This window comes from Suillus plorans (assembly GCF_016647745.1).
Source record: "Suillus plorans strain S12 chromosome Unknown HD556scaffold_49, whole genome shotgun sequence".
NCBI lineage: Eukaryota > Fungi > Basidiomycota > Agaricomycetes > Boletales > Suillaceae > Suillus > Suillus plorans.
Window position 1 is genome coordinate 216,040 of NW_024537433.1, and position 23,104 is coordinate 239,143.

The following is a 23,104-nucleotide window of genomic DNA, read 5'->3' on the forward strand; positions in this document are numbered from 1 at the left end:
AGTTTGACCTTTGAGTGTCTTTGTTATCAAATGTGACTAGACATACCTAAGTCCCGCCGATTTTTTGATGTCAGTGACTGAAATGATTGCAGTAATAATCCTATCATGTTAGATTCAGCCTTCCCCAATATTTTAGCAGAACCATGTGGTGCACTGCAATCAATTATGTCTATTAGATTGCCCATAGCAAAGAGCTTGCACACCCTCAGTCCATCTTTTCAAACACAGCCGTTCAAGTCAAGCAATGCAAGAAGTGTGATATTGAATAGACTGGGACATGCTCTAGATACGCAAATCGGAACCACTGATACGCCTACAATGATGGATAAAAAAGGGGAAACAAGTCGGACCTAATCATCGTCGTCAACAGCGGCAGCCGGCGGTGAATCCGGCCATTCAATGGGCTCATCATCCATGTCTAGAGGCTGAGTGTCCATCTGTACGTCTGACGGGTCGGGGTGAGCTTGGCTATCTACTAGCGTGGCGTCCTGGGTTTCTACATCCATGGCTTGGGAGCTTGCCGGAGGGCTTCGCTTTGCCTCTTCAGCCTCAGGTGTGGTCTCAATTTTTTTCTTTGCTCGCTTTTCCTTTTCTGCAGGTGGCTTCGATGGCAAACCAAAGAGCGTAGTCTGTCTTGAGAGGTCCTTCTTGTCCTTTTCTTTTTCCTTGCCTTTAGCCGCAGCCGGGCCTGTTAATCACAATTAAACGATTACGGGAAGACAGAAAACCAGGTTTCATCGTTGCTTACGTTTTTCTGCGACCTCAACCTTGTTAAAAAAGCTCTCGCTCTTTTGGATAGGTTTGTTGAGCTCGGGTTTTCTTGCGAAAGGATTTTTCTTGACTTCTTGCCCAGTCTTCCGAGAAAATGGGTTGTCTGCAATAGATGATTGAAATGTAAGCGCGCCCAGGTTGAATAGCTATGCACGTACTAGGCTTTGGCGACGGCACAGCATTGGACTCGCCAACGGCTCGCCTCTTTACCTCGACGTCGAACGTATTAGACGAGAGGTCGTCATCATTATCGTCACGTTTTCTCTTTCCCTCGGGAGACATTGAACGAGAAGCGGAAGCCTGTGGCGCGAGCGAACGACCTGCTCTGATCGCGACACTAGACGCCGTGAACTCCGTTTGCTCGACGATCCCAGCAGATCGTGTCAGACTAGGTCTGTCGACCTTGGGTGGCGGATTGAAGTTCTGGAAAGGCTTCGGTCGAGCTAACGGAGCATCATCGTAGGCAAATCCCTGTCTCGCCTCCCTCGCCTCCTCTGCCGGCGTTGCGTTCTGTTCCCGCCACAATTTAATTGCTTCTATCTTCTCCTGCAATCCAATGAGGCGGTAGAACCCTGCAAGTTGACTCGCAGCCGCAATTGAGTTTGGAAAATGTAGTCGTTTGACGAGCTCAATTACACGTGGGGCCTTGTCCGTCTTGCAGGCAACTTGGATGAGCTTGATCAATTGTTTGTCAAGTTCAACTTCGCGTTTATCGATGTCGGAAGACGTTAGTTCGTCACCAAGGGCATCACGAGCAAGGTTGATTTGGATTCGCTCACGAGCAATACTAATGATTCATTGTTCAGCAAGAATCATGAAAGCAGAGAAAATGCATACCGCTCTTCAATGGGTGAATCTACGGGGTCTTGATTACGAAACGGCAAGCGGACGGGAAGCTCTTGTATGAGAGGTCGTGGGAAACCAGGGTATTCTTGACGACCCTTGAGATGGAGTCAGTAGCAATAGGGGTGTCGAAGACTGAGCCGCCTACTTTGAGAATCAGACACATGAACGTGTCTTGACTCAAGCCAACAGGCCAATACGACTCATCTTTGCCCTGCTTGCGCTCTAGCAAATTGGTATCCATGAGACGCGCCCACGCCGCACGATTCGGGCGTCGGTGATGGATCATAAGATGTATGTAGCCGGCAGAGTCATATATTGCTGGGGCCTAGCATGCCAATTGAGAAGAGAATGTCAACGAGGATATTCACGTACCCCTTCATCTGTAGTTCCGATCCACCTCAGAGTGTGACCTTTGGGTATTGGTAATGGCTTCTCTTGAAGAACTTGAAAGTCTTCAAAAGAAATCAGCGTGGCGACCAAACTTTGTGATCCTGGAGGAACAGAACTGTCAACATTGTGTTATTAAACAGGTTAAAGGCCTTACCATCAATGGTAGTCGCGCCGGGTCGGTGCACCACAAGTACATATTCCTCAGCGGCAGCCATTGTCACATATTCACCTTCCACGCCGAGAACAATTCTTTCCATACCAGAGCCGCTCAAGAACGTCAGGTCTCCAGAACTGGTCGCGATCACGATGTTCCCTTGTCCCTGAATGTCACCTCCAGACGACGAAGGATCTCTCAGAGATCGCATTGGCCTCTCACCACCTGCCGCGATACCAAGGACACGCTGACCTTTCGGGAGGGCGTATGTCCAATCCCCTTGCGTGGACCAAGTGCCGTAAGGTTTATATATGACTTGTGCCGGGTGATCAAGCTCAGGGGGGCAAGCAAAGAGTGCACCGCGTTCACCTGTGAGGACGTCAGACTTGCTTGTGGAAGTTATGAGAAGCTAACCAAGAGAGCCAAGGTCATATTTGAAGTGATCGGTAAAGTGGTAACCCTTGCGGGTTGATCGGTCGTGGAATTCGACATTGACGATGTGGTGAGTATCCTGGTCCGTCACCTCGATGACACCAACCATATTGTATGCTGTGCTGAAATAAGTATGAGTTGTGACTTGTCAAGAAAGGTCTTTTACCGAGGTAACGCTTTTTATTTTCCATAGGCGTTGACCCTGGTTGGAAAGCAGGCTGAGCCTTCGTGATGCTCACTGAAATATCGTCAAGTCATTTGTCAACATTTACCCCGGCGATTTTGGCTCACCCATCTCCTTCACGAATCCGTCACCTGAGCGGATTGCTTTTGCACCTTCAGGCTCATCTTCCATCCCATCACCAAGATCGTCAATAATCCAGTCATCGCCATACGGGTCACCCCCCTCCGCATCTGCCTCAGGTTCTTCGCCCCACAACGGTGGAGTGGGTTTTCGCTTTGTCGTCGTCCCTTGAGCGCTGCCTGCGGCCGTTTGGCGCACGGGATCAGGTGACTCCGCTGGAATTGCATCCCGCCACCGAGAAAGAACACCTTCTGTATCTGTCCATGCTAAGAGGTTTTCTGTAGGTGAGAAGGCGATTTGAATGGTGAACGCATTTGGGGTGCCTGGGTGCCTGCGACAAGTTGTGTGTGCAGAAGCAAAGACAATCACAAAAGCTTACTTCCAAAGCACGCGCTTCGTCTGCACACTCCATATTAATATCTCTTGGTTGCAGGCGCTGGCAAGGTATACGCCATTAGCTGAAAGCGCTAGTGCTGTTGTTACGCCGACAGTATTAGGATCAGACAGAGATGAAGTTTTGGTCCATGTGCTCCGCGAAATCGCGACAATTTCTATTCAACCATGAGTGAGAGTGTAGCTTCAATAGCCTGTCCACTTACCGTGCGTTCGTGATGCTGCAAAGAAATACTGTCCTGACGGGTGCCAAACGGCAGAACAATCATGCATAAATTCCGGAGACCTTGTGAGGGGTCAGAAAAATGTCTCTGCAAATGAGGCGAATAATCCTCACTCCGGATCTACCACTTCAGGTATTACACCATCAATAACGTTCTCTACCTTGGCTCCAGTATCGGATATATTCCATGCTACTATGGTCCCATCTGAGCTACTTGTTGTCTGAAGGATAAAACCAATGAATGAGCAGTAGTATGAATTCTATCAAAAGCTCGTACTAAAATGGTGCCCGATGGATGCCACGTTGTCTTTCGTATGCGTTTCCTATGCCCTCCTTCCAGTACCACCACATTTGTTATTTCATCCAAATCCACTATTTTCACCGAGAGTTCACTAATGTGCATGAGAATAATCAGTACACACAACAGCTAATGCATGCATAAACACACTCAGAAGCGACAGCGACACGCTTGCCAGAGGGATCTATTGCTAAACACCTAATCGATGCTCCAGCAGCGCTCATCACAAGTCCATTAAACTGTGCCTTTCCAGGAATGTACTTTCGCACGTCAGAGTCGTGGCCTCCAGAGAGCCAACAGCCTTCCTGTTTTCCGTTGTCAGCTCAGACGAATCCAGGATACACGGAGAACCACGCACAGCAGCGGCGACGGCCGTAATTCCCTCATCAGCTTCATATGCAGCTTCTGGTTCTTGATCTTCCCCTTGGTCAGTGTGCCATATTCGTACTAGGGTATCTAATCCTCCCGTGTACGCAATCCTAGGGAAAGAGAGTTGGGTTAGCAGCTCTCTGATCTAGAACTGACTACTTACTTCCCATCACGCGAAAACGCAATGCACGTCTGCCCTTGCTGATGGGCCGAGTTGCTGATCGCCTTAGAAGTGCTTGCCATCGTCGCTGGTCAAGGATTCAAAGTACGGGACAACACTTCACGACGCGGACGCGATGGTCACAATCACGTGATGGTGCGTTAATGTCACGTCACCAACTCTCGAATTAATAATTAGCAATCATGCATGCATGAACGCATAATCTCTTATCTTGATTTCCAAACAAAGTCTTATGCGTCATGCATGTTAGCGCACATCACACTTTCCAGTCTCAACTGATAGTAATAAATCAAACAGATAATAATACCAGCAGACGCTGGCACAGAACTGGCTGCGGTATAAGTGATTTGAACAGGAGTCAACTATTGCCCCAAACACTGCGTCCTTACAACGCGAAAGCCACCAATTAAGCAATTGACGAGCTTCCATTGTTCCATCGCCCATGGCTTCTCGAACAATGCATCGAGTGGGCCACCAATCCAAACCTCGAGATTCACCCCCGGCAGGTTGGGCAAGAGACCGTTAAGGACAAGAGCCACATCCAATGGAGAGCTAATTGGCGAGTTACCGAGGATGAGCTCTTGCAAACCGTTGTTACTGTTACCGTTTCCGGGAGATTTGACGTTTATGCCATCAAGCTGCGTGGTATCGATGACAAGAGAGAGAGATACCAATTCAGGGCAAAGCCGAAGCACATTGATTAGCCCATGGAAGGTAGGCAGCACAGTAATAGTGGGGTCGCGATAACAGCTCAGTCTGAGTGTTTTGAGCTTCGGCCATGCATTTACCAGCTCGCCTAGTTCATCATCGGAGATCGAGATGGTACATGCTGCCTCGACATCGAAATGGGTGAGATTGCGAAGACGGCGCAGAGGGCCAAAGTTGCCTGGTTGGGCGTATACATTGTGAAAGGTGTTGTAAAATGGTTCGCATAGTGTTATAGCCTCGAGGTTGTCGCATCGTTCTAGGAGTATGGTGCAGAACTCGGAAATGAAATTGGATTGCTGTTCAAATGCGTTAGAGGAAAAGACGGCCGTAATATGTTTGCTTTGGACGGTCCGAAGAGAACGTAAGAAGTCTGTTATATGGTTGAGTCTGATAGCTTGAAGACCCAAGAGTTCCAGACATTCTAGACCAAGTGACTGCGGTGGCAACCCCGTGCGTCGGAGAGAAGATGGCCCTATGTAAAGCCAAAGTGTCTTCAGAGACTGTAGCTGCGTGACGTGTATCATCCCTGGATCTTCAAGCTCGCACACAGTCAAGGTAGAAAGACGATGGAGCTGACATATCGCCTGTGTCAGGAAGGGCACAAGCTCACAGTTCCATGTTGGGTTGTCTACTTGAGGTCGAAAGGAGACGAGATTAGGACATGCGGTCCCGATAGTGGACAAGATACATATCAAGGCCGGCGAAATCGAGGCAATTCGTAGATCCAAGGAAACCAAGGAAGACACAAATGCCATACGCAAGAAATCAATGGCGAGGTGGATTTCATGGACATTCCAAGCCAAACTTCGGAGATTTGGAAACATGGTCGAGGATGGGTAAGGGTAAGACAACATTAGTATGCGAAGATATTCAATAATGGACGATGGATCTTCAGATTGTGTGATGGAGTGCACACGGAATGCGTATTTACGAAAAGTGGCCCAGGTCGTGGTATCGATGGGCCTGAGCAGTATCTGTGCAAATTACTAAGTGAAAATTCGCGCGAATATGAAATGCTTACCAGTTCCCCTTGGAAACTGTGGCCCCAGAGATGCGTTGGTATACAGTTGATCAATGGTTCTAGGGATGGCAAATTTCTCCATAGGGCGTCAAGTGCTGGACCTTCAAATGTGCGACACGTCAAGGCAAGGTTGGGAAGTGAGTCACGATCAGTGTGCCAGCCGATCTGGTCTATGATTTCGGTAAGGCGCAGAGCTTGATGCATGAGATTGAAAGCGCAAAGACAGGATTGGGTGTGATGAAAAACAGGAGCTCCGGTACGTGACTGAGATAGGAGCACTCGGTGTGATGCCTCTATAAAGGCTGAATGCGCCACCATAAGCCTGTGGTGAATTCCAAGAGTAGACTAGGTGATAGATGGGCTTACAGGATGCAGCTAAGGCCGCCACGCACCGCCGACTAACTCGGTGAAGACATGTTGAGTCCAGTGGAGGGCAATGATAAATGCAGTGACAGACCTGTTAAATACGGAATGTATTAGAACAGCTGCGTGGTGGCGGGCAATAGACAATCCAGTGTGAGCAGCACAGTGAAATGAGCCTTCGCCACGTCAAGGCCTAGAGTGGAAAAGTAATCAGTCGGTATTTTCATCAGTCGTTGAGTACCTGGATAATTTTTGTTGTCCCCGTAGGTAGACTAACCTTTGCTTTGACTCTTACAGTGGTAACTTGAGAAGTAACTGTTAACAATTGTCGAGAAGTGATTATTGTCATATAGTTATTGTGGCAGATATGAATTTGTACATATTTGTGAGCTGATTAGGCTATGATATTGATTCGATTCGATGTATTATAGAAGTTGACGCCACGGTTCATTTTGTATTTTGTTGTATCTTTTGAATAACTGCTTTCTTCTGCTCCGTTAAACATTCTAACAACTCACTAAAGTCCTCTACTCGACCATCAGCGACACCCTTTTCTCCCGAATTTTTTATCATCTTCTCATATCTTTATATCAACCCTTCCGAATATTTCCACCATGTCTTTCGCCGAAGTTGGTTCCGATTCTCTTAGGCCGATCCTTCTACGCTCAAGTACACCAGGTATGTGTATTTCTTCATTTTTTATGTATTTCTACAGCTCACAAGTTGATTCCGTTTGATTCCTTTTCCGCAGCTCCCAATGAGAAAGGTAAACCTTCACATCAATATCAACGAGCATCGAACTCAATAGTGTCATATTTCGCAGTACTGCTATATCTGGAGGGTATGCAAAGAGAGTCTATGGGTCTCGGATCGCCTACTTCTACTCTTATTCGTAATGGCCTTCCGTCTACAAGGCGCAGCGCCTTTGGTAACGATGATGGCGCTTCTGATCTAGACTCAAACGTTCAGGATGGTCGGAAGACCGAGATGTCCATCAATGTTCATTCTGTAATGGTGAGTATTGAATCACATTTAAATTTTTGGATTTTTGTCCGGCTTTCCCATGGTCTTAAACGACGTACTGTCAGCACGAACCTGGTCCTCAGGATCCCCCAGGTCCGCGTTATGAGTCGTTTGATTCTGGTCCTTCGTTTGGCAACAAAGGCCCTTTGCCTGACTTTGGGCCCAGTAGCGGAGCACCTCCCTGGAATGCTTGGGAGGTACGTCGCCATCGGGCTCACATAATTATAGCTCCAGTTCCATCCTTGTACTCATTTCATTCAGCATTCTACAGTGGCCGGTGCCACAAGAGTGCCTCTTCCAAATTCTGTCACCTCCCCGACCACTTTCAACATCAATATCGAACCTCCATCTACACCTAGCGGTTCAAAGTCACGCAAGTCTGCCTCTCAAGCCAGCGGTGCCCCTACCAAATCACGCAAGTCAACTACTTCCATAGTTGAAAGCGAATCACGGGATACCATCAGAGGCGTATGTCTTTTAGTGTCATCAGTCGTCCAAGTGATTGATGGAAATATTATAGCACCACAATACTCCAAGCAAGGCACACACAACACGCAGCGCAGCACCCGATGAAGTTCCCTTATCCCCTCGCCGATCACGAGCCGGATCAAGATCGCAAGTCCCTACTGAATACCCTCCTTTACCTCCCAGCACACTGCTAAGTCCGTCAGGCCGGACCAGCCAGCTTCCTCTCTCCCCACGATCACACCACCGTGCACCAAGCGTGTCACCATCTGACTCTCCCAGTCAAGCCCCACTCAAGGCTGCTAAGATTGCGGCAGAGAGGGAACTAAAGGAAAAGGAGAAGATGCGCTCAGTTGCGAGTGCAGGCCTCATGAGCGATGTCGATGGAGCTGCGTCGAAACGTGGAGGTCCACTGAGCGCTGCTGGCAGCCCAATGTCTCCTTCACATCATAACCGTCCATTCTCCCCTTATCGTCATGCCGCCACACAAGAACCCTTACTATTTACCGCAACAATGCAAGTCCAGAGGCAGACGTCTTCACAATCCAACGCATTGTCTCAGTTGAATGTGGACACATCTCAGCTAAACGGCGGGGGAGGCGGCAGTAAATTATCTCATGTGTCGCACCATTCGCACCACACTCACCAGTCCCATGTCTCGCATCAGTCCCATGTCTCGCACCATTCACATCACACTCACCAATCCCAGTCGCGCGCGCGCTCGCCGGCACGCGTGGAAGAAGATGACAGAGCGACGCCCACACCCTCTCGTCCGCATTCTCCGTCGTTCTCCTTGAACCAGGCTGAGGAGGAGCTGGTGGCAAAGGCACTGGCCGAACGTGGCGCTGGTAATCGCACTTCGTATGCCCCTAGTACTCTTGAACCAGAAATCGTCGACTCTCACTTCCACGATATGGACCTTTGTATCTTGCTTCATCAAATGGACGATAACACCACCCATGAAGTCGTCAAGAAGGCGCTGCGAAAAGCATTGAGGCAGCGCGTCAAGAAACTGGGCATGAAATATGATCAAGATGTGCGCTCAACTGCTTATTCTTCCCGTTGAATGTATCTTACATCCTCGCAGTCCATGCGACAGTACAGGAAGTCATTCCATGATCATGATCCTAGCGTTCATCTGGATGCGGGCTTCCAGCCAGACACAGTAAGTTACTCCAATTGTTTGTAACGTTTGAATCTGACGTCAACTCTGCAACAGCAAGAGCCACCTGAATGGGCCAAAGAGCTTATGAATGGAATGATAAAAGTCCAAGAGCGTCTTGAAACCCTCAGCCCTCAGTCATTGAATGCGCCCATGCCACCTCGCAGCCAACAGTCATATGCCGAGTCTGCTGTTTCTCGAGAGCAATACCGAGCAGAGACAGAATATTCAGAAAACATGGATCAGTACGGCCAAACCCCGCGCACTCAAACTGTGAATATCAACACGCAGCCCACTGGCACGATTCCAGAATCGGTGTACCAAAATGAAACTGCTATCATCGGTGTGTTTTTTTACGCGGTCGAGATGAATATCCTGATGAATTGTAGTTGAAGAGGATGATGAACTTTATGGCGATCACACTGAACTTGAGCAACGATTTGGCGCTGGTACGATCACTGAGACACGGGGAGGCATGAGCGAGTTTTTGAGTGGCGATCGAGACGACTCTCCAGGCCAGCAGTTCCTGGAGGAGGAGCTGTACAAGTTACGTGTCAAGCCTGGAGGAAGCCAGTCGGCCATTACGCACAAGACTTGGGAAGTCGCGAGAGACGACCAGGACGAGTTCGAGGAGGGTCATGGAGCGTTCACTGAATCTGGCCTACCTGAAATTCCCGACTCGGGCAACTATACCGAGCGCCGTCAGCCCTCTCCGCCTCTACCGCCAGTCCCCGGACAAGAAGTTATTCGACGCGAGATGGTGCCTTCTCAGAACTCACAAATTCGCAATCCTGGTCATGACTACGGCGAGTCCAGTCCCCCGCCGTGGCAGCGCATCCATCAACGCCTCCTCAGTTGGGCTATCATATGGCCAATGAGCGAGATCGATGCAGCGTTGGGTAGTACAACTCGAGGGCAGCAGGTGGATGAGGTCGCGCTGAGCATCTGGTCGACGCAGACGTACAAGCGATACGTGAGAAGTCGCATGACGGATATCCCGGGCGGGCGCGTGGACAGGCTTTTCGTCCCTCCAAACATGGCAGATGCGATCAGCACTGCTGTATTCAATGGCCGGCATGGCGATGCGTGTGGAATGCTGAGGGATCTATGGGCGCCTTTTGGTTTCGAGGATGCTCCACGATTGATCGTCGTACTTGCGAAACATCGATCAGATGCAGGCCATTGGGTCGTCCATAGGTTGGTTGATTGATTTTACTTTGCGCTATTTAATAATTGTTTCTTAGATTCTCGCTCCCTGATGGCTCACTTACGACATACGACTCGTATCCTGAGCGGACGCTTCCCGATGGACGGGTGAGGAACTTGATATTTCACATGCTCAGCAAATACTGAGTTCTCTCACAGCCTCTTGGTTGGTGGTTTGCCATCCGAGTAGCATGGCCCGGTGCCATTTACGCAAACCCAGACCACCTCATGCAAAAGATGGTTCGCCTGCACCGTCCTATGCAGCTCAACATCGACAACTCCGTCGCCGCAGCTGGTATCTGGCGAAACGTGCTCATGGGCTCTCGTGCAGAACGCAGTCTTGACCTGGAGCGTCTCCGAGATTTAATCAATACGGAAGTGAAGAATTTGAGGCAGCGAAAACAACAGGGGAAGTTGTCGATTAGCTCGCCTAAGGCGAATTGGGAGGATTTAGTTTAGTTGCTTAGATTAGATTATATGACTAGACTCGTTGTTTGGTTGGTTATGGTTGCCCTGCTTCATGCTGGATCTGATGTATGTACAGTATCATAGTAGGATAGGTGCAGCAAGGACCTGCTTTTCCATATTCAAGTTGCTTCGATGCTTGTCGCAACTTTGACTTTAGTCGTAAAATTTGTAGTACCGAACGTTTAGATCATCTCAATTGGATACTTTGCGGACCATCAAAAGCAACTCGGTATACGTGTAGTGCTACACAACCCTCAGGTAGGTTGTCTTCATGACGGTGACGACTCCTCGTCGCGCCTGATATAAACAGGCAACCAAAGTCAATGACAGTCAGGCACCAGACATGATAAATGGTCGGGAGCTTCACCTTGTCGATCATCATTTGGAGTTCATCTCTGAAAGAGGACATGCATACAAAGAGAATCGTGTATGAACACGCATGACTTGTCCATGTGCAGTACGGAGCAAAGGCTGCGGGGTATGACGTCCTACAATACAAACATTCAATGAACATGTGGACCATGAGTAAGAATCCTCGCACGCGATATGAATCAAAGACTCATGATGGTCTCGGTGAGAGCCTTTACATGATCTATTTCAAGTTCATCTTGAGGCCGATTGGAGTGCAAGGTTGTAGGTCCCCCGATGGCCTGGCAAATAAGTTTGTAAGCATCACATGGGAGCCAGCTTTGATCCAGGACCGTATGGCTTCAATGATAAAAAAGAAGGAACAACGATCAAGGGATGTCGATTAGATGTGAACGCACCTCGTATAGTTTTTGAGCATTCGAATCAAGAGCATGTCTAGCTTGATCGATTTGTTCCCTGCAGCGCTGCTTTTGCTTCTTCTTTGAAGAAGATTTTGCTGCGCTCCTGCGGATTTCCTGGGAACCAAGGACTGCGCGTTTATTTTGAGTTTTGCTAGTCTTGCCCACGGCCATGCTTGACTCTTTCAAGTTAGCCTTCGACGTCCTCGAACAAAGTCGTCGTCGCTTACGTCAGTATGATTCTTTGTAATTTTCTAACCCAGCTCGAGCAAACTACCGTGACTACTAGGTTGAGAAATCCATCATTTCTTCTGCTTTCTCAGTGATCTTAAGTCTGCCTATACCGTGAACCTTGAGACTGTTTTAGATTGCCATATCACCAAATTGGACGCAGACGTTAAAGGGCGAGCAGGGTTATGGCAGACTCACCAACGTTGAGTGTTACGCTCCTTGGTGCAGGTCAAGAGGTGGGAAGATCTTGCTGCGTACTGCAGTACAGGGGGAAAACCATTGTCTGTGACACAGGAGTGCACCCTGCGTACAGCGGCATGGCTTCACTCCCATTTGTGGATGAACTTGATTGGAGCACGGTAGATGCGATTTTGATCACTCAGTACGCGATATGTCCCCTAAATTATTTTGGCAACTTAATTTGATCTTCAGCTTTCACCTTGATCATGCTGCTGCCCTGACATATATCATGGAAAAGGCAGGCTATATTTAATCCCTAACCGACTCAGGCTTGACCGGTTATGATAGACCAACTTCAGGGATGGTAAGGGTAAGGTGTACATGACGCATCCTACAAAAGCTGTGCATAAGTTCATGATGCAGGATTTTGTTCGAACGAGGTAGGTTCGGCCTTGGTGCAAAAATAACTGGCCTAATAAACAAACGACAGTTCGTCGACCTCCGATGCTCTATTCACTCCTCTTGAAATGAACATGTCGCTGTCGTCAATTATCCCGGTGTCTGCCCATCAATTGATTACACCTTGTCCTGGAGTTTCGTTCATTCCTTATCATGCAGGCCATGTATTGGGCGCATGTATGTTTCTTATTGATATAGCCGGCCTCAAGATTCTGTACACAGGGGACTATTCTCGCGAAGAAGACCGACATCTTGTCAAGGCAGAAGTTCCCCCGGTTCGGCCGGATGTCCTCATCGTCGAAAGTACGTACGGCGTTCAGAGCTTAGAAGGTCGCGATGAGAAGGAGCTGCGTTTTACGAGTCTCGTTCACTCAATTATTAGGCGTGGAGGACATGTCCTTCTACCCACTTTTGCTCTCGGACGAGCTCAGGAACTGCTTCTTATCCTCGATGAATATTGGAAGAAGCATCCGGACCTGCACAATGTGCCCATTTATTATGCTTCTAATCTGGCACGCAAGTGCATGGCTGTATATCAGACTTACATACATACAATGAACTCGAACATTCGCTCGAGGTTCGCGAAGCGGGACAATCCATTTGTATTCAAGTGCGTGGAACGTTATCACGCTCTCGGAGGTTATCCTGATCGTCCCTGTTCTAGGCATATATCCAATCTTCCACAGCCACGCGGTTGGGAACGGAAAATAGCGGATGGCCCGCCATGCGTCGTGTTGGCAAGTCCAGGTTTTCTTCAAACTGGACCCAGCCGTGAATTACTCGAACTCTGGGCGCCTGACTCTCGAAATGGGCTCATTATCACTGGATACTCTATCGAAGGAACACTGGCTCGGGTGAGTTGTCTTATGTATAGAATTATACCGCGATTCGCGTGTCTCTTAATGGCATATTTTTTCCACCCTTTAAATTTGAGTGGCAAGGTTCTGAATTTTTTTCCAAATCAGGACATTATGACTGAACCAGATGAGATTATTGGACTGAAGGGCAACACTATCCCGCGGAAAATTTCAGTCGACTATCTTTCCTTTAGTGCGCACGTGGACTACTCTCAGAATTCCGAATTCATCGAGCTAGTGAAGGCTCAACATGTAGTAAGTACCCGTACAAATCTGATGTTGCCTTACTCAAGACCTGTTGCCAAAGGTTCTAGTTCATGGCGAGCAAACTGCAATGGGGCGTCTCAAAGCAGCCATGACTGCAAAATTCAAGGACCGCGATGAGGACGTAAAGATCCACACCCCTCGTAACCTTGAAACTCTCGAGCTGTCCTTTCGCGGAGAACGTGTAGCGAAGGTCTCGAGGTTTAATCTTGAATGACGCGGGTTAATTTGACGCAATTGCATCTAGGCGATTGGTACTCTGGCTAACAAGGCTCCTCAAGAAAATGACGTCATATCTGGGCTGCTTGTTTCCAAGGATTATTCTTATACCCTTCTTGATCCGCGTGATCTGAAAGACTTTACTGGGTTATCGACCTGCACTGTTACTCAGCGACAGAAGATAGTCCTTGGCGTGGGCTGGGATCTTGTGCGGTGGCATCTGGAAGGAATGTATGGTAGTGTCGAGGAGGGTTTAGACAAAGATGACGTGAAGGTGATTCGGGTAAGAAATATTCTATTCAAAGGAGATAAAGTTCACCAACTGATGGCCCCTGATAGGTTATGGGTGCTGTCGATGTCAAACACACTGCAGAACACGAACTCACGCTTGAGTGGGACTCAACCGCAAGTAACGACATGATTGCTGATTCTGTTTTGGCTCTTATTACGGGCATTGACAAAAGTCCTGCTTCTGTGAAATGTGAGTGATGCATTGCATAATCTGTCGCGGATGTTGTTAAGTTTGTTTAGTAACCTCGCAGCAACATTCACATACTCACCACCCTCACTCGGACCATCATGAAAGTGATCAGTCTATCACTAGAATTCAGCGGATTGCATGGTTCTTGGATGCCCATTTCGATGACGTGGAGTTGCACATGCCCGAAGTAGGTGGCACACAAGACCAAGATCAGGATCAAGGCGAAAAGAGCGAGCCGGCATTGATTGTGCGGATGGATGACTCAGGAGAAGCTGATGCATACATAAATCTAATAACCTTGGTATGCATTGACGTTGACATTTCCATCACTCTACCCATTAACCTATTGTAGGTGGTGTCGTGTCCAAGTGACACTGTTCGTAGGCGTGTTGAAGCAGTATTGGACATGGCCATAACCACAGTGAGCTCCCTCGCGGAATCTTTCGCTACTGGGGTTAGTGTATCCCCTGAAGACACGGACCCGAAGCAAGAAAAATCCAATCATATGGATGCAGAAATTGTAAAGGATACGATGGCAACCGGCGAAGCTGATGCCACTTTATGATGATTGTAATCTCGATTTCATTGACTGTTGTATCTTTGTAGTATCGAATATCTTTCAATAATGGTATACTGCTACAGCTCAATAATATGCTCCGTGCGGCGACCAAAGGCAAAGTATAAGTTGAAAGGCAGTGAATAGCAAGTGCCTCAATTGATGCTTACTAGGGATCGGCGTTGCCCACCGGATACCTTTTTTTTCTGTTACATAAGTTGCTCTCCCGTGAGATTTACTCACTATTGTTCTTCTTCATCATGCATTGGTTGATACCTTTCCACCCGACTCGACTTATGCACTCAATGACAGACTCGATGTGATACTAGTATGCCTCATGCATGGCTGAGCGTTCCGAGCTAGTACGACGTGATTATTTATTGATGTTTATCATCGACTAGTGCTCCATCGAGATAGACCTTGCCCCGCAAGGTAACTCTTAATTATACTGCGGTGATGTCTCTTACTCATCCTTTTAGTTACACGCGTGATCACTTATTCACCAAACACAACATTTGTTTCCAGCGCGGTACGCAGCAATATTCTAGCACACTGCGGCGGCCGCGGGCCGATGGAATAACTTGAAGCCAGATCACAAATAAAAATAAGAGCAATCCCTTATTTCCCGCTCTTCTGGCAAACCAGGATATCTTGCAGATCCCGTGAACGACTTGCCGTTGTTATGCCGCTGATAACGTATGATTTATAAAGCGGTGAACTCTGAGCGCTGAGCTCTCAGAATAGCGTCTCTGCCCTCAACCTAACCAATAGCGATTATGTCGACCACGCAGAAAGGAATGCCTTATGGTATGTAATTGGTTATTCGTTTATCGATACTGCTAATAGACCGCCTACCATGAAGTTCGCCTGGGCAACTCTGGGCTCAAAGTTTCCAAAATCATTTTGGGGACAATGCAGTATGGTGTGTAGAGTGTTTACTCGCGCACATGACCAAAGTCGCCTGATTCTTCAACATAGGTACCAGCGAGTGGCAAGATTGGGTTCTTGGAGAGGAAGAAGCCGTTATCCACATCAAAGCTGCGTGAGTGCTGTTGTCGCGTAACTCCAATCCCAAAGCGTATATTTACCATCAATATTGAAGTTATGACGCGGGCATCAACACCTTTGACACGGCAGACGTAAGATGGAACACCTCTTCACCTTGGGCACGAATCACTCATTGTTGTGGTTAGATGTACTCCAATGGACTTTCTGAGGTCGTACTTGGAAACGCGATCAAAAAGCTCAACTTACCTCGGGATGAGATTGTAGTCATGACAAAGGTCAGACCCGCAATGTGTTGGTTGTTGACAGGTCTTGACAAGTAAACCTCTAGGTCTATAATGTTGTTGGCCGCACCCCGGGTGAAAAGGTCTTCAGGTCAAGTACACATCCTGATCAACTAGGCTACGTTAATCAAAGGGGTTTGAGTCGCAAGGTGTGTTGGCATTTGTTCAAATTGTTGCATTATCTGATCTCACTCGAATAGCACATTTTCGCATCCATCAAGAAGAGTCTAGAGCGTTTGCAACTTGATTATGTTGATGTCTTGCAGTGTTTGTCGTGACCCAGTATTCGGCTAAAGATTCAAGGTTGATTGATTTTCAGGCCATCGCTTTGACACAGAGACGCCTATTGAAGAGACGGTATGTCAGCGCCATACCTCACTTCCAGCATCTATTAACCGACCTGCATCATACTTAGATGCAAGCTCTCCATGACGTCGTGCAGGCTGGCTATGTTCGGTATATTGGGATGTCTTCATGCTGGGCTTACCAATGTACGTTTTGACATCCATTCTGTGCATGTTTCCGGTCTTACGATGCATCTTCAGTCCAAGCAATGCAAAGTGAGATCATAACTTTGGTGTGAGGGAGTCGAAATTTAACCTCATGGATCCGTTTAGATTACGCGATCGCAAACCACCTTACACCTTTCATTTCCATGCAGAATCACCACAGTCTGATCTATCGCGAAGAGGAACGAGAGATGTTCCCCACACTCAAGGTTTGATTCATTTGTTTTTGTCTCTTCCTTGCTCCCTGATTATCATATTAGATGTTTGGCGTTGGATGCATCCCCTGGTCACCACTTGCCCGAGGACTGCTCACCCGTCCTCTTGGCCAGCAAACAATTCGTGGAAAGACCGACCTGTTAGTTGTCACCATCTGGATTTATTCATGAATGATCCATAAAAATAACGTATAGGGCCATCAACTCATACGTCCAGCATGAATCTGACAAAGAAATAATGAACCGGTGAGAATAGTGTCACCCCTAGATCTAGCAGATTCTGAAGCGATACCCATAGCCTCGAGGAAGTTGCGAAGAAGAAAGGCGCCAGCATGGCGCAAACAGCTCTTGCTTGGTCGATGGCACAAGACATCGTCTCAGCGCCAATCGTTGGGACAACGTCTCTTAAGAACCTGCAGGATCTTCTCGGTATGTGCTGCAATCAAAGAGCAGACATCCTGATATAATTCTTCTTCAGGCGCTATCAATATCACTCTTACCGCAGAAGAACTTAAGTACTTGGAGGAGCCTTATCAACCGAAGTCTGTTGTTGGTCACAGATAAGTTTCTTCCGACAAAGAAACCGTGAATAGTGCGAGAATATCATTTTTAGCAAGCGCAAGTAGATCACGAACTGTATGGGGCTAATACTGTATGTACACAAAATTACGTAGTCGCTTCTGAATGACTTGAAATCTAACCGCACCGTGGGGTGCTGTGCTGATCCATGGCAATTCGCCGATTTACGTAAATTATCGACGGACCTGATTTTGTTCTCTCCCCACATTGAACCAATCTAAGGTATAGAGAACTTGTGGATTCGACCAACGTCACGCGCACATTAACCGAATGACCAAAAGTGAAGATGTGAGTTAGTCAACTATGTTTCTTCGCTCCATATATCAAACAGAGGCTCGGATCCAGCTTTTTGTCTGGCCTTGACATTGTTAATAACTTATCGGCTTGACATGCCTATCGCTGCTTGCCGTGTTGGGATGCACCAGTTCTAACCCGTTCTAGTATTTTTTTCAAGATTGGGCAGGACTTCCATGTGTGAAAGACTCCGAGTATAATCATCTAAAAGTAACAACTCATCGTGGCGCGGACTTGGACTGGCGATCTCCGAGTCAATGAAGTTGACAACTGGTGTCGCTTGCTGGGGAGCGCGGGCGCGTATCATAATTCATGGCTGTTCTTCGAAGCCGAGTCTCCACTGCAAGCTGTCAGGCTGTCAACCTCACCTGCAGCACTATATCCACCACCGACATCTAGTAAACCATCTAGATTCTGATCAGTGACACTGCTGAAATGGGATTACCATGTCGTAGTGATATTAATGGACTCTCAGCTTGAAGTGACCCTGAATCACCATTTTGTGCGTCCGTCTGTGGTGCCACGTCCGCTCGAGATTTGCTAATTTTTTGAATCTAGTATGTCCACTTTCACCCGTGCACTGTTCACTAGTTTTCTGAACGCTGTTACGCTTGCGGTCCCAAGAATGGAGCAAATTGGTTACGTCCCGCGATGTCCTAGGCTACTTCAACATTTAAATATTGCTCGTTTGTTCCTTTTTTCTGAATGGTTCTTAACACTCGGCCTCGGTTTGTTCTCATACCAACTGGCATGACTTGCAGGAATGGATATCGAGTGACTACCAGTTGTGGAACTTAGGAGCTAGGTTTGACAACGACATGGAAACATTGATGCGACAACCGCTGAATTTGTGTCAGAAATGCAACGGCCTTCTCAAGCATGTTGGACTTTGTTGTCGTAGGATATGGCGGCTGTGCAGTAACCCCACGCTCGTTATGGTCAGCATCGCTCTGAGGCTGATGGGCGGCGAGGAACCTGACAGGAATGTATGGCACCTCCATGGTGGAAATTTTCCCCGATGCAGAATGAAGCTTGCATGCTCTAAGTGCTGCATAGCTAAATAAATAAAATCTGTCAAAAATGACATGGGAATCGGTGTGTTTTTTTCGCCAAAATAAAATATTTGTGACTGATGGCAGTCTTTCGCGGGAGGCATGTCGTCCGGCCCGCCTTATACAACTACGACAGGCAGTAGTATACTTACGAGACAGGGCGGCTGGTAAAGAGATCAACGACGAGCAGTTCCTGAAGTGTTGCCATAGGTTATTCTGCCGAAGACTTCTGATGGTGGCAAATGGTGTCAACTGTTTGAAGGAACGCTTGCAGTTGGACCTCCTCCGCTCGAAAAGGCGACAATGAATTTGGTGTTCCAAACACCTGACCTGCACCTCTGGATGTTGGTGGGAACGAATCGTCACATTGGGGTTTATTAAACATACTGCACCAACAAGAAATTGGACGCTATCTGGTAACTTTACTTTGACAAGGCCAAGAACATGATGTGTGTAATGTCAAGGTTGCCACTGGGCTGAAGTGGTGCAGCGATAATGAGGACGATATGGATTGATTCCGTCGACATAAGGAACTCGCACGATGTCCGCCAAGCTGCATCGACATTCGCAAGTGGATCGGGTGGAAATGGCGAGAATTCGCTCCGCATGGCCAACACCTGACTCTGCCAGCTTAGCGCCCAGACGCTGATACGCTAGGAGAACCGACGTCACCAGGCGACTAAGAAGCACTCGGATTGACCATGTCGACTAAATGTGGCACTCACTGCCTGAACTTTGCTTGACAGCCAAGCTGCGGGTGGTGTACTGAGGTGATGCAGTGCAGAGAGGAAATAACGTCTACTTCGAATTGTCCACGGTTTCAATTGAAGTCATGATGCCCCTAGGGAACGAACGAAAGGAGCCGCCCAGTTTTTGATGGTACAATAATAGGATCGCCAAGCACAGTGAGTCGAGAATGTGAAACATGCAAAGTTGCTCGCGCCACATTTTAGACAGTCAACGAGTCATGTCCAAAAATGAGGCTATTTGACTTAGGCTGTAAACTGTTCCGTGAAAGCGATCCTATAATGCGGGATCATATTTTAGATCTTATGACAGAGAAGAATCGGACATTACGAGATACGAAGTAATATTGGGTCATGAGACCGCGCGATAACCACGCATTACCAAGGGTTCGAACATTTCGGATGGGCGTGACAAAGTTCTAGGTCTGAGACTCGGATCTCGAGGGATTTGCTGAACATCTGCAGGGGTACCGCTTATAAGAGGAATATTGAACTCTTGGCGGTTTGTGCGGTGCCATTGCACATGGGTGAACAGTTCGAGCCTTCGAGGAAGTTCTAGATGTGGACAATTATAGTGATGACGACACTGCCAACGAACAAGCGCGGGGTAGATGGGTACTTTAGGTTTAGCCGGTGCTGGACCTAATAGTACATACTGGGAGGGTGTGTTAATAGCTGAGTTTCGAAGTGCTCCAATATTTGAGTCAGCGTGGTTCTCGTGTGGAGGGAAGAGAAGGATGTTGCCCACGTTGACACCGCCGGTTACGGTGGCTGATAGCTATAGGCCAGACTACTTTTATCCCTAGGTTACTCTGCACATCAGTAGTTGAACTTTTATACATGCTCGATAACGTTACCTCGATGCTTGTCACAGTACTAGATCAGAAGATATGCATACTAGGGCGTGCTAGATAGCGGAAGCAAATCAATTTAGTCTTGGGCAAGAGATAATCTGGACTCGGATCTTAAGCAGCAGCTGGCGGTTATTGTACCCCGGGGACTGAGTCACGCTCCGCCTCTTGAGGATTCAATTCATTATTTAGTTTTTGAACTCGGACCTCCCAATTCATGTTAACTTTCTTCGAGCTCCACCCAACATCATGACCGCTGTTTTACGCTCACCTACCCAGTCACCTGTCCTCGCCGTGTCACCCTCGAGAGCAAGTAACTCTTCTTGCTCGCACATGCACAACGCCAGCGTTCCGATGCGTCACATTAGATTCGCACCTCTTCCTGAGCCCACCGCTCAAGTTGACAATTCAAATCCCATCATGGACTCCCACTCGCACGCACTCTCTTCCGAGTCACTGTCCTCCGACATCGTCGACGTCCAACGCAATGCATCCTCCAAATCAAAACCAAAGTCATCCCTTTCCCGCCAATTCAACTTGTTCAAGCGGTCATCCACTGACTCAACCGCTCATGATCCTCAACCGTATGACTTTGGTGCCCCACTCTCCCGATCTGCGTCTATCCCCATCCCCTCCAATGACAATCAACCAAGATGTTTCTCCACCGCTCCCTCCACCAACTCCCTCTGCTCAGGTGGTGACCACCATGCGATGCCCCAGAACCACTTCCCCAGCCCCAGTTCCAGCTCCTTCCCACCCACCTCCCCTTCAACGCGCCCAAAAGTCCACACAAGTGGCATGCACATGCTCAACGGACGCATCTACGGTTCAAAGCGCCGACCACTCACAAATCTCTTTGCAAACGTGCGCGATGAACCCGAGTTTGTGGAATGGGGGTACGGCGGCATGGGTAGCATCAGCTGCAGCAGCGATTCAAAGTATTCCGCCCTCGCCAAGGGAACCCCTGCCCTACTTTCAGACGGTCACTCCCAGAAGGTCAGTGATGGTGCTAGGGAAAGGAAAGATGGTGCGGGTGTATCTTATTTAGCAGGAGGTGATAGCAATGACGGGAGTGGCATGGAATGGGTTCGCAGACGGCGGCAAAGGAGAGAAGGTCTCGCCGCGAGAGGCAATACGTGTTAGTGCAAAGTGGCAGAGCAGCACCGAAGTGAGGCCTATCATCTCGGAGAATCCACTGGAATTACTAGCCTATATCAGATTTACGAATCAAAAAACCGGCTTGAAAAGCCTAACTTACTTCGGGGTAAGGTTATAGTCATAGCAAAGGTCTGACCTGCGATGTATTTGTTGTTTATGGATCATGATGAATACGCCCGTATGTTTATTGGCAGCATCCCGAATGAACAGGTCTTCAAGTCAAGGGTACATCCTGATCAACTAGGGTACGTCAAAGGGCGGTATGTCGCATCATGGACAGAATAAATGTTAAAAGTTTGAACGTACATTCCCCGACTCCCACGTTATCAGGAAGAAGGGTTTCGGCGGTTCCAAACATTCAGGCGCCCACACCCTGGTTGATGTGTGGGAACCCTTTGGAAAAACTGTACAGTTGATGAATGTAGCACCACGTAACAAGTACTAACTTGTGTCGGGGAGTCGGGACATCATGCCAGTCAACACTATCCACTTACGATGTAGATTGCAAGAAGCCGAGAGATATGGTACATAGTACTACAAATGAGACCGCGGTGTCCCACACCACAATCTAACAGGATTGTGGTGAATTCATTGGTGGAGAAATGTTCCCCCAGTCCCTGAGTGTCTGTTACACGAGATGAGTACAATACTAGCATCTGAAAGTTACTGTGAGGAGCGGTTTGAATGAGGCTCTAGTGTTTATTTTGTACCCAAAAGTAGTAATTAGTACTTATGTAAGCGGACATGACATAACCAAGTCGCAAACATTTCAGACTCTTCCTGATGGATGTGGTGACACTGAGTGCTGTTGCATTCAACCTCGTGGCTCTGATACTTGTTCAGACTATTAAGCTTCCTCGCCGTGATCGCTACCTTACTAGAGACTGAAGCAGCCTCGGATTCCGAGGGCAGCCGTGTACTACGACCTTGGGGCGATGTGACAGTGCGTATTTGTACTATCCATTCCGTCGATTGTGCTGTTGAGACCGCCACATCCGCCATTCTATTTAGCTGGTCGCTGACCAACTGCATCCGCACTATTACAATGCTTCCACAAGCCGATACAACCACGATGAGCCGTAGACCGACGCGGTATGATGCCAGCTACATACGATATCTTGACCTTACACACAGACTGGGCGAAATTCCTCTATGGTAGTGACGATCGTCGATAATCCTTAACTGAGAGATTCGTCTGCCGCGGAACAAGCATCAGTCGGGTATCCTCAAAGTGGATTATTGTAACACTATGGAAAATTGCCGATCACAAGTCTCCGAGAGGCCAAGATAGTAGTGCATATCTTGTAGGTTTCCCCTTTCTTTTAAAAGCCTTCCTGGGGGTCGAATCACAGTCTAGTGCGGCCAAAATCTATGACATGGTCGCAAGGGAATGGTATGATACTTGCGGAGGTGGAAGTACTGTAATGCTAATCACGATCTTTTCTACCTGTAGCTAATCTTGTTTCTAGTGTGGTAGTCTACTGATCACACGTATAATAAAAATGTCATCACCAATCAAGTATTTTTGCTGACTCCGGCTGCTGGGTGCCTGCGAACGAAGAACGAAACGTACCTTGAAAATGCAAACAAGGTGGTTATTACATGGGTCATTCTAGCTTA

General features: G+C 47.9%; 6 protein-coding genes across 6 annotated transcripts; 4 read left to right on the top strand and 2 right to left on the bottom strand.

Annotated features, from left to right (window-relative positions):
• Nucleotides 1-771: 771 nt before the first annotated feature.
• HD556DRAFT_1242204 (WD40 repeat-like protein) lies at nt 772-4,423 on the bottom strand (the record flags this gene model as incomplete). Its single annotated transcript, XM_041298256.1, has 15 exons — nt 772-1,558; nt 1,609-1,712; nt 1,763-1,942; nt 1,990-2,108; nt 2,162-2,530; nt 2,576-2,710; nt 2,760-2,831; nt 2,885-3,228; nt 3,277-3,448; nt 3,497-3,576; nt 3,628-3,734; nt 3,791-3,905; nt 3,962-4,116; nt 4,170-4,290; nt 4,344-4,423. The coding sequence occupies 15 exons, from the start codon at nt 4,421-4,423 to the stop codon at nt 772-774; spliced, it is 2,940 nt and encodes a 979-aa protein (XP_041157510.1).
• A 300-nt stretch (nt 4,424-4,723) lies between these two features.
• On the bottom strand, nt 4,724-6,294 carry HD556DRAFT_1310561 (uncharacterized protein; the record flags this gene model as incomplete). Its single annotated transcript, XM_041300430.1, has 2 exons — nt 4,724-6,043; nt 6,091-6,294. 2 exons carry the CDS (start codon nt 6,292-6,294, stop codon nt 4,724-4,726), a joined length of 1,524 nt encoding a protein of 507 aa, XP_041157511.1.
• Nucleotides 6,295-7,067: 773 nt separating this feature from the next.
• On the top strand, nt 7,068-10,768 carry HD556DRAFT_1242189 (uncharacterized protein; the record flags this gene model as incomplete). The annotated part of the gene is made up of 10 exons (XM_041298255.1): nt 7,068-7,131; nt 7,262-7,467; nt 7,542-7,677; nt 7,766-7,944; nt 7,997-8,977; nt 9,029-9,106; nt 9,161-9,446; nt 9,499-10,300; nt 10,348-10,417; nt 10,469-10,768. 10 exons carry the CDS (start codon nt 7,068-7,070, stop codon nt 10,766-10,768), a joined length of 3,102 nt encoding a protein of 1,033 aa, XP_041157512.1.
• A 1,041-nt stretch (nt 10,769-11,809) lies between these two features.
• Nucleotides 11,810-15,119, top strand: HD556DRAFT_1390950 (beta-lactamase-like protein). The gene is made up of 11 exons (XM_041303549.1): nt 11,810-12,157; nt 12,208-12,253; nt 12,304-12,395; nt 12,446-13,024; nt 13,079-13,268; nt 13,380-13,526; nt 13,579-13,728; nt 13,783-14,037; nt 14,094-14,235; nt 14,286-14,536; nt 14,588-15,119. The coding sequence occupies exons 1-11, from the start codon at nt 11,961-11,963 to the stop codon at nt 14,798-14,800; spliced, it is 2,262 nt and encodes a 753-aa protein (XP_041157513.1). The 5' UTR covers nt 11,810-11,960; the 3' UTR covers nt 14,801-15,119.
• A 448-nt stretch (nt 15,120-15,567) lies between these two features.
• On the top strand, nt 15,568-17,368 carry HD556DRAFT_1310563 (aryl-alcohol dehydrogenase; the record flags this gene model as incomplete). The annotated part of the gene is made up of 15 exons (XM_041300431.1): nt 15,568-15,598; nt 15,654-15,713; nt 15,770-15,833; nt 15,894-15,930; nt 15,985-16,074; nt 16,128-16,229; nt 16,281-16,347; nt 16,400-16,437; nt 16,496-16,571; nt 16,626-16,640; nt 16,698-16,798; nt 16,850-16,944; nt 17,000-17,050; nt 17,103-17,233; nt 17,283-17,368. 15 exons carry the CDS (start codon nt 15,568-15,570, stop codon nt 17,366-17,368), a joined length of 1,044 nt encoding a protein of 347 aa, XP_041157514.1.
• A 3,207-nt stretch (nt 17,369-20,575) lies between these two features.
• HD556DRAFT_1446078 (uncharacterized protein) lies at nt 20,576-21,469 on the top strand (the record flags this gene model as incomplete). Its single annotated transcript, XM_041307029.1, has 1 exon — nt 20,576-21,469. The coding sequence occupies one exon, from the start codon at nt 20,576-20,578 to the stop codon at nt 21,467-21,469; it is 894 nt and encodes a 297-aa protein (XP_041157515.1).
• Between the last annotated feature and the right edge of the window lie 1,635 nt (nt 21,470-23,104).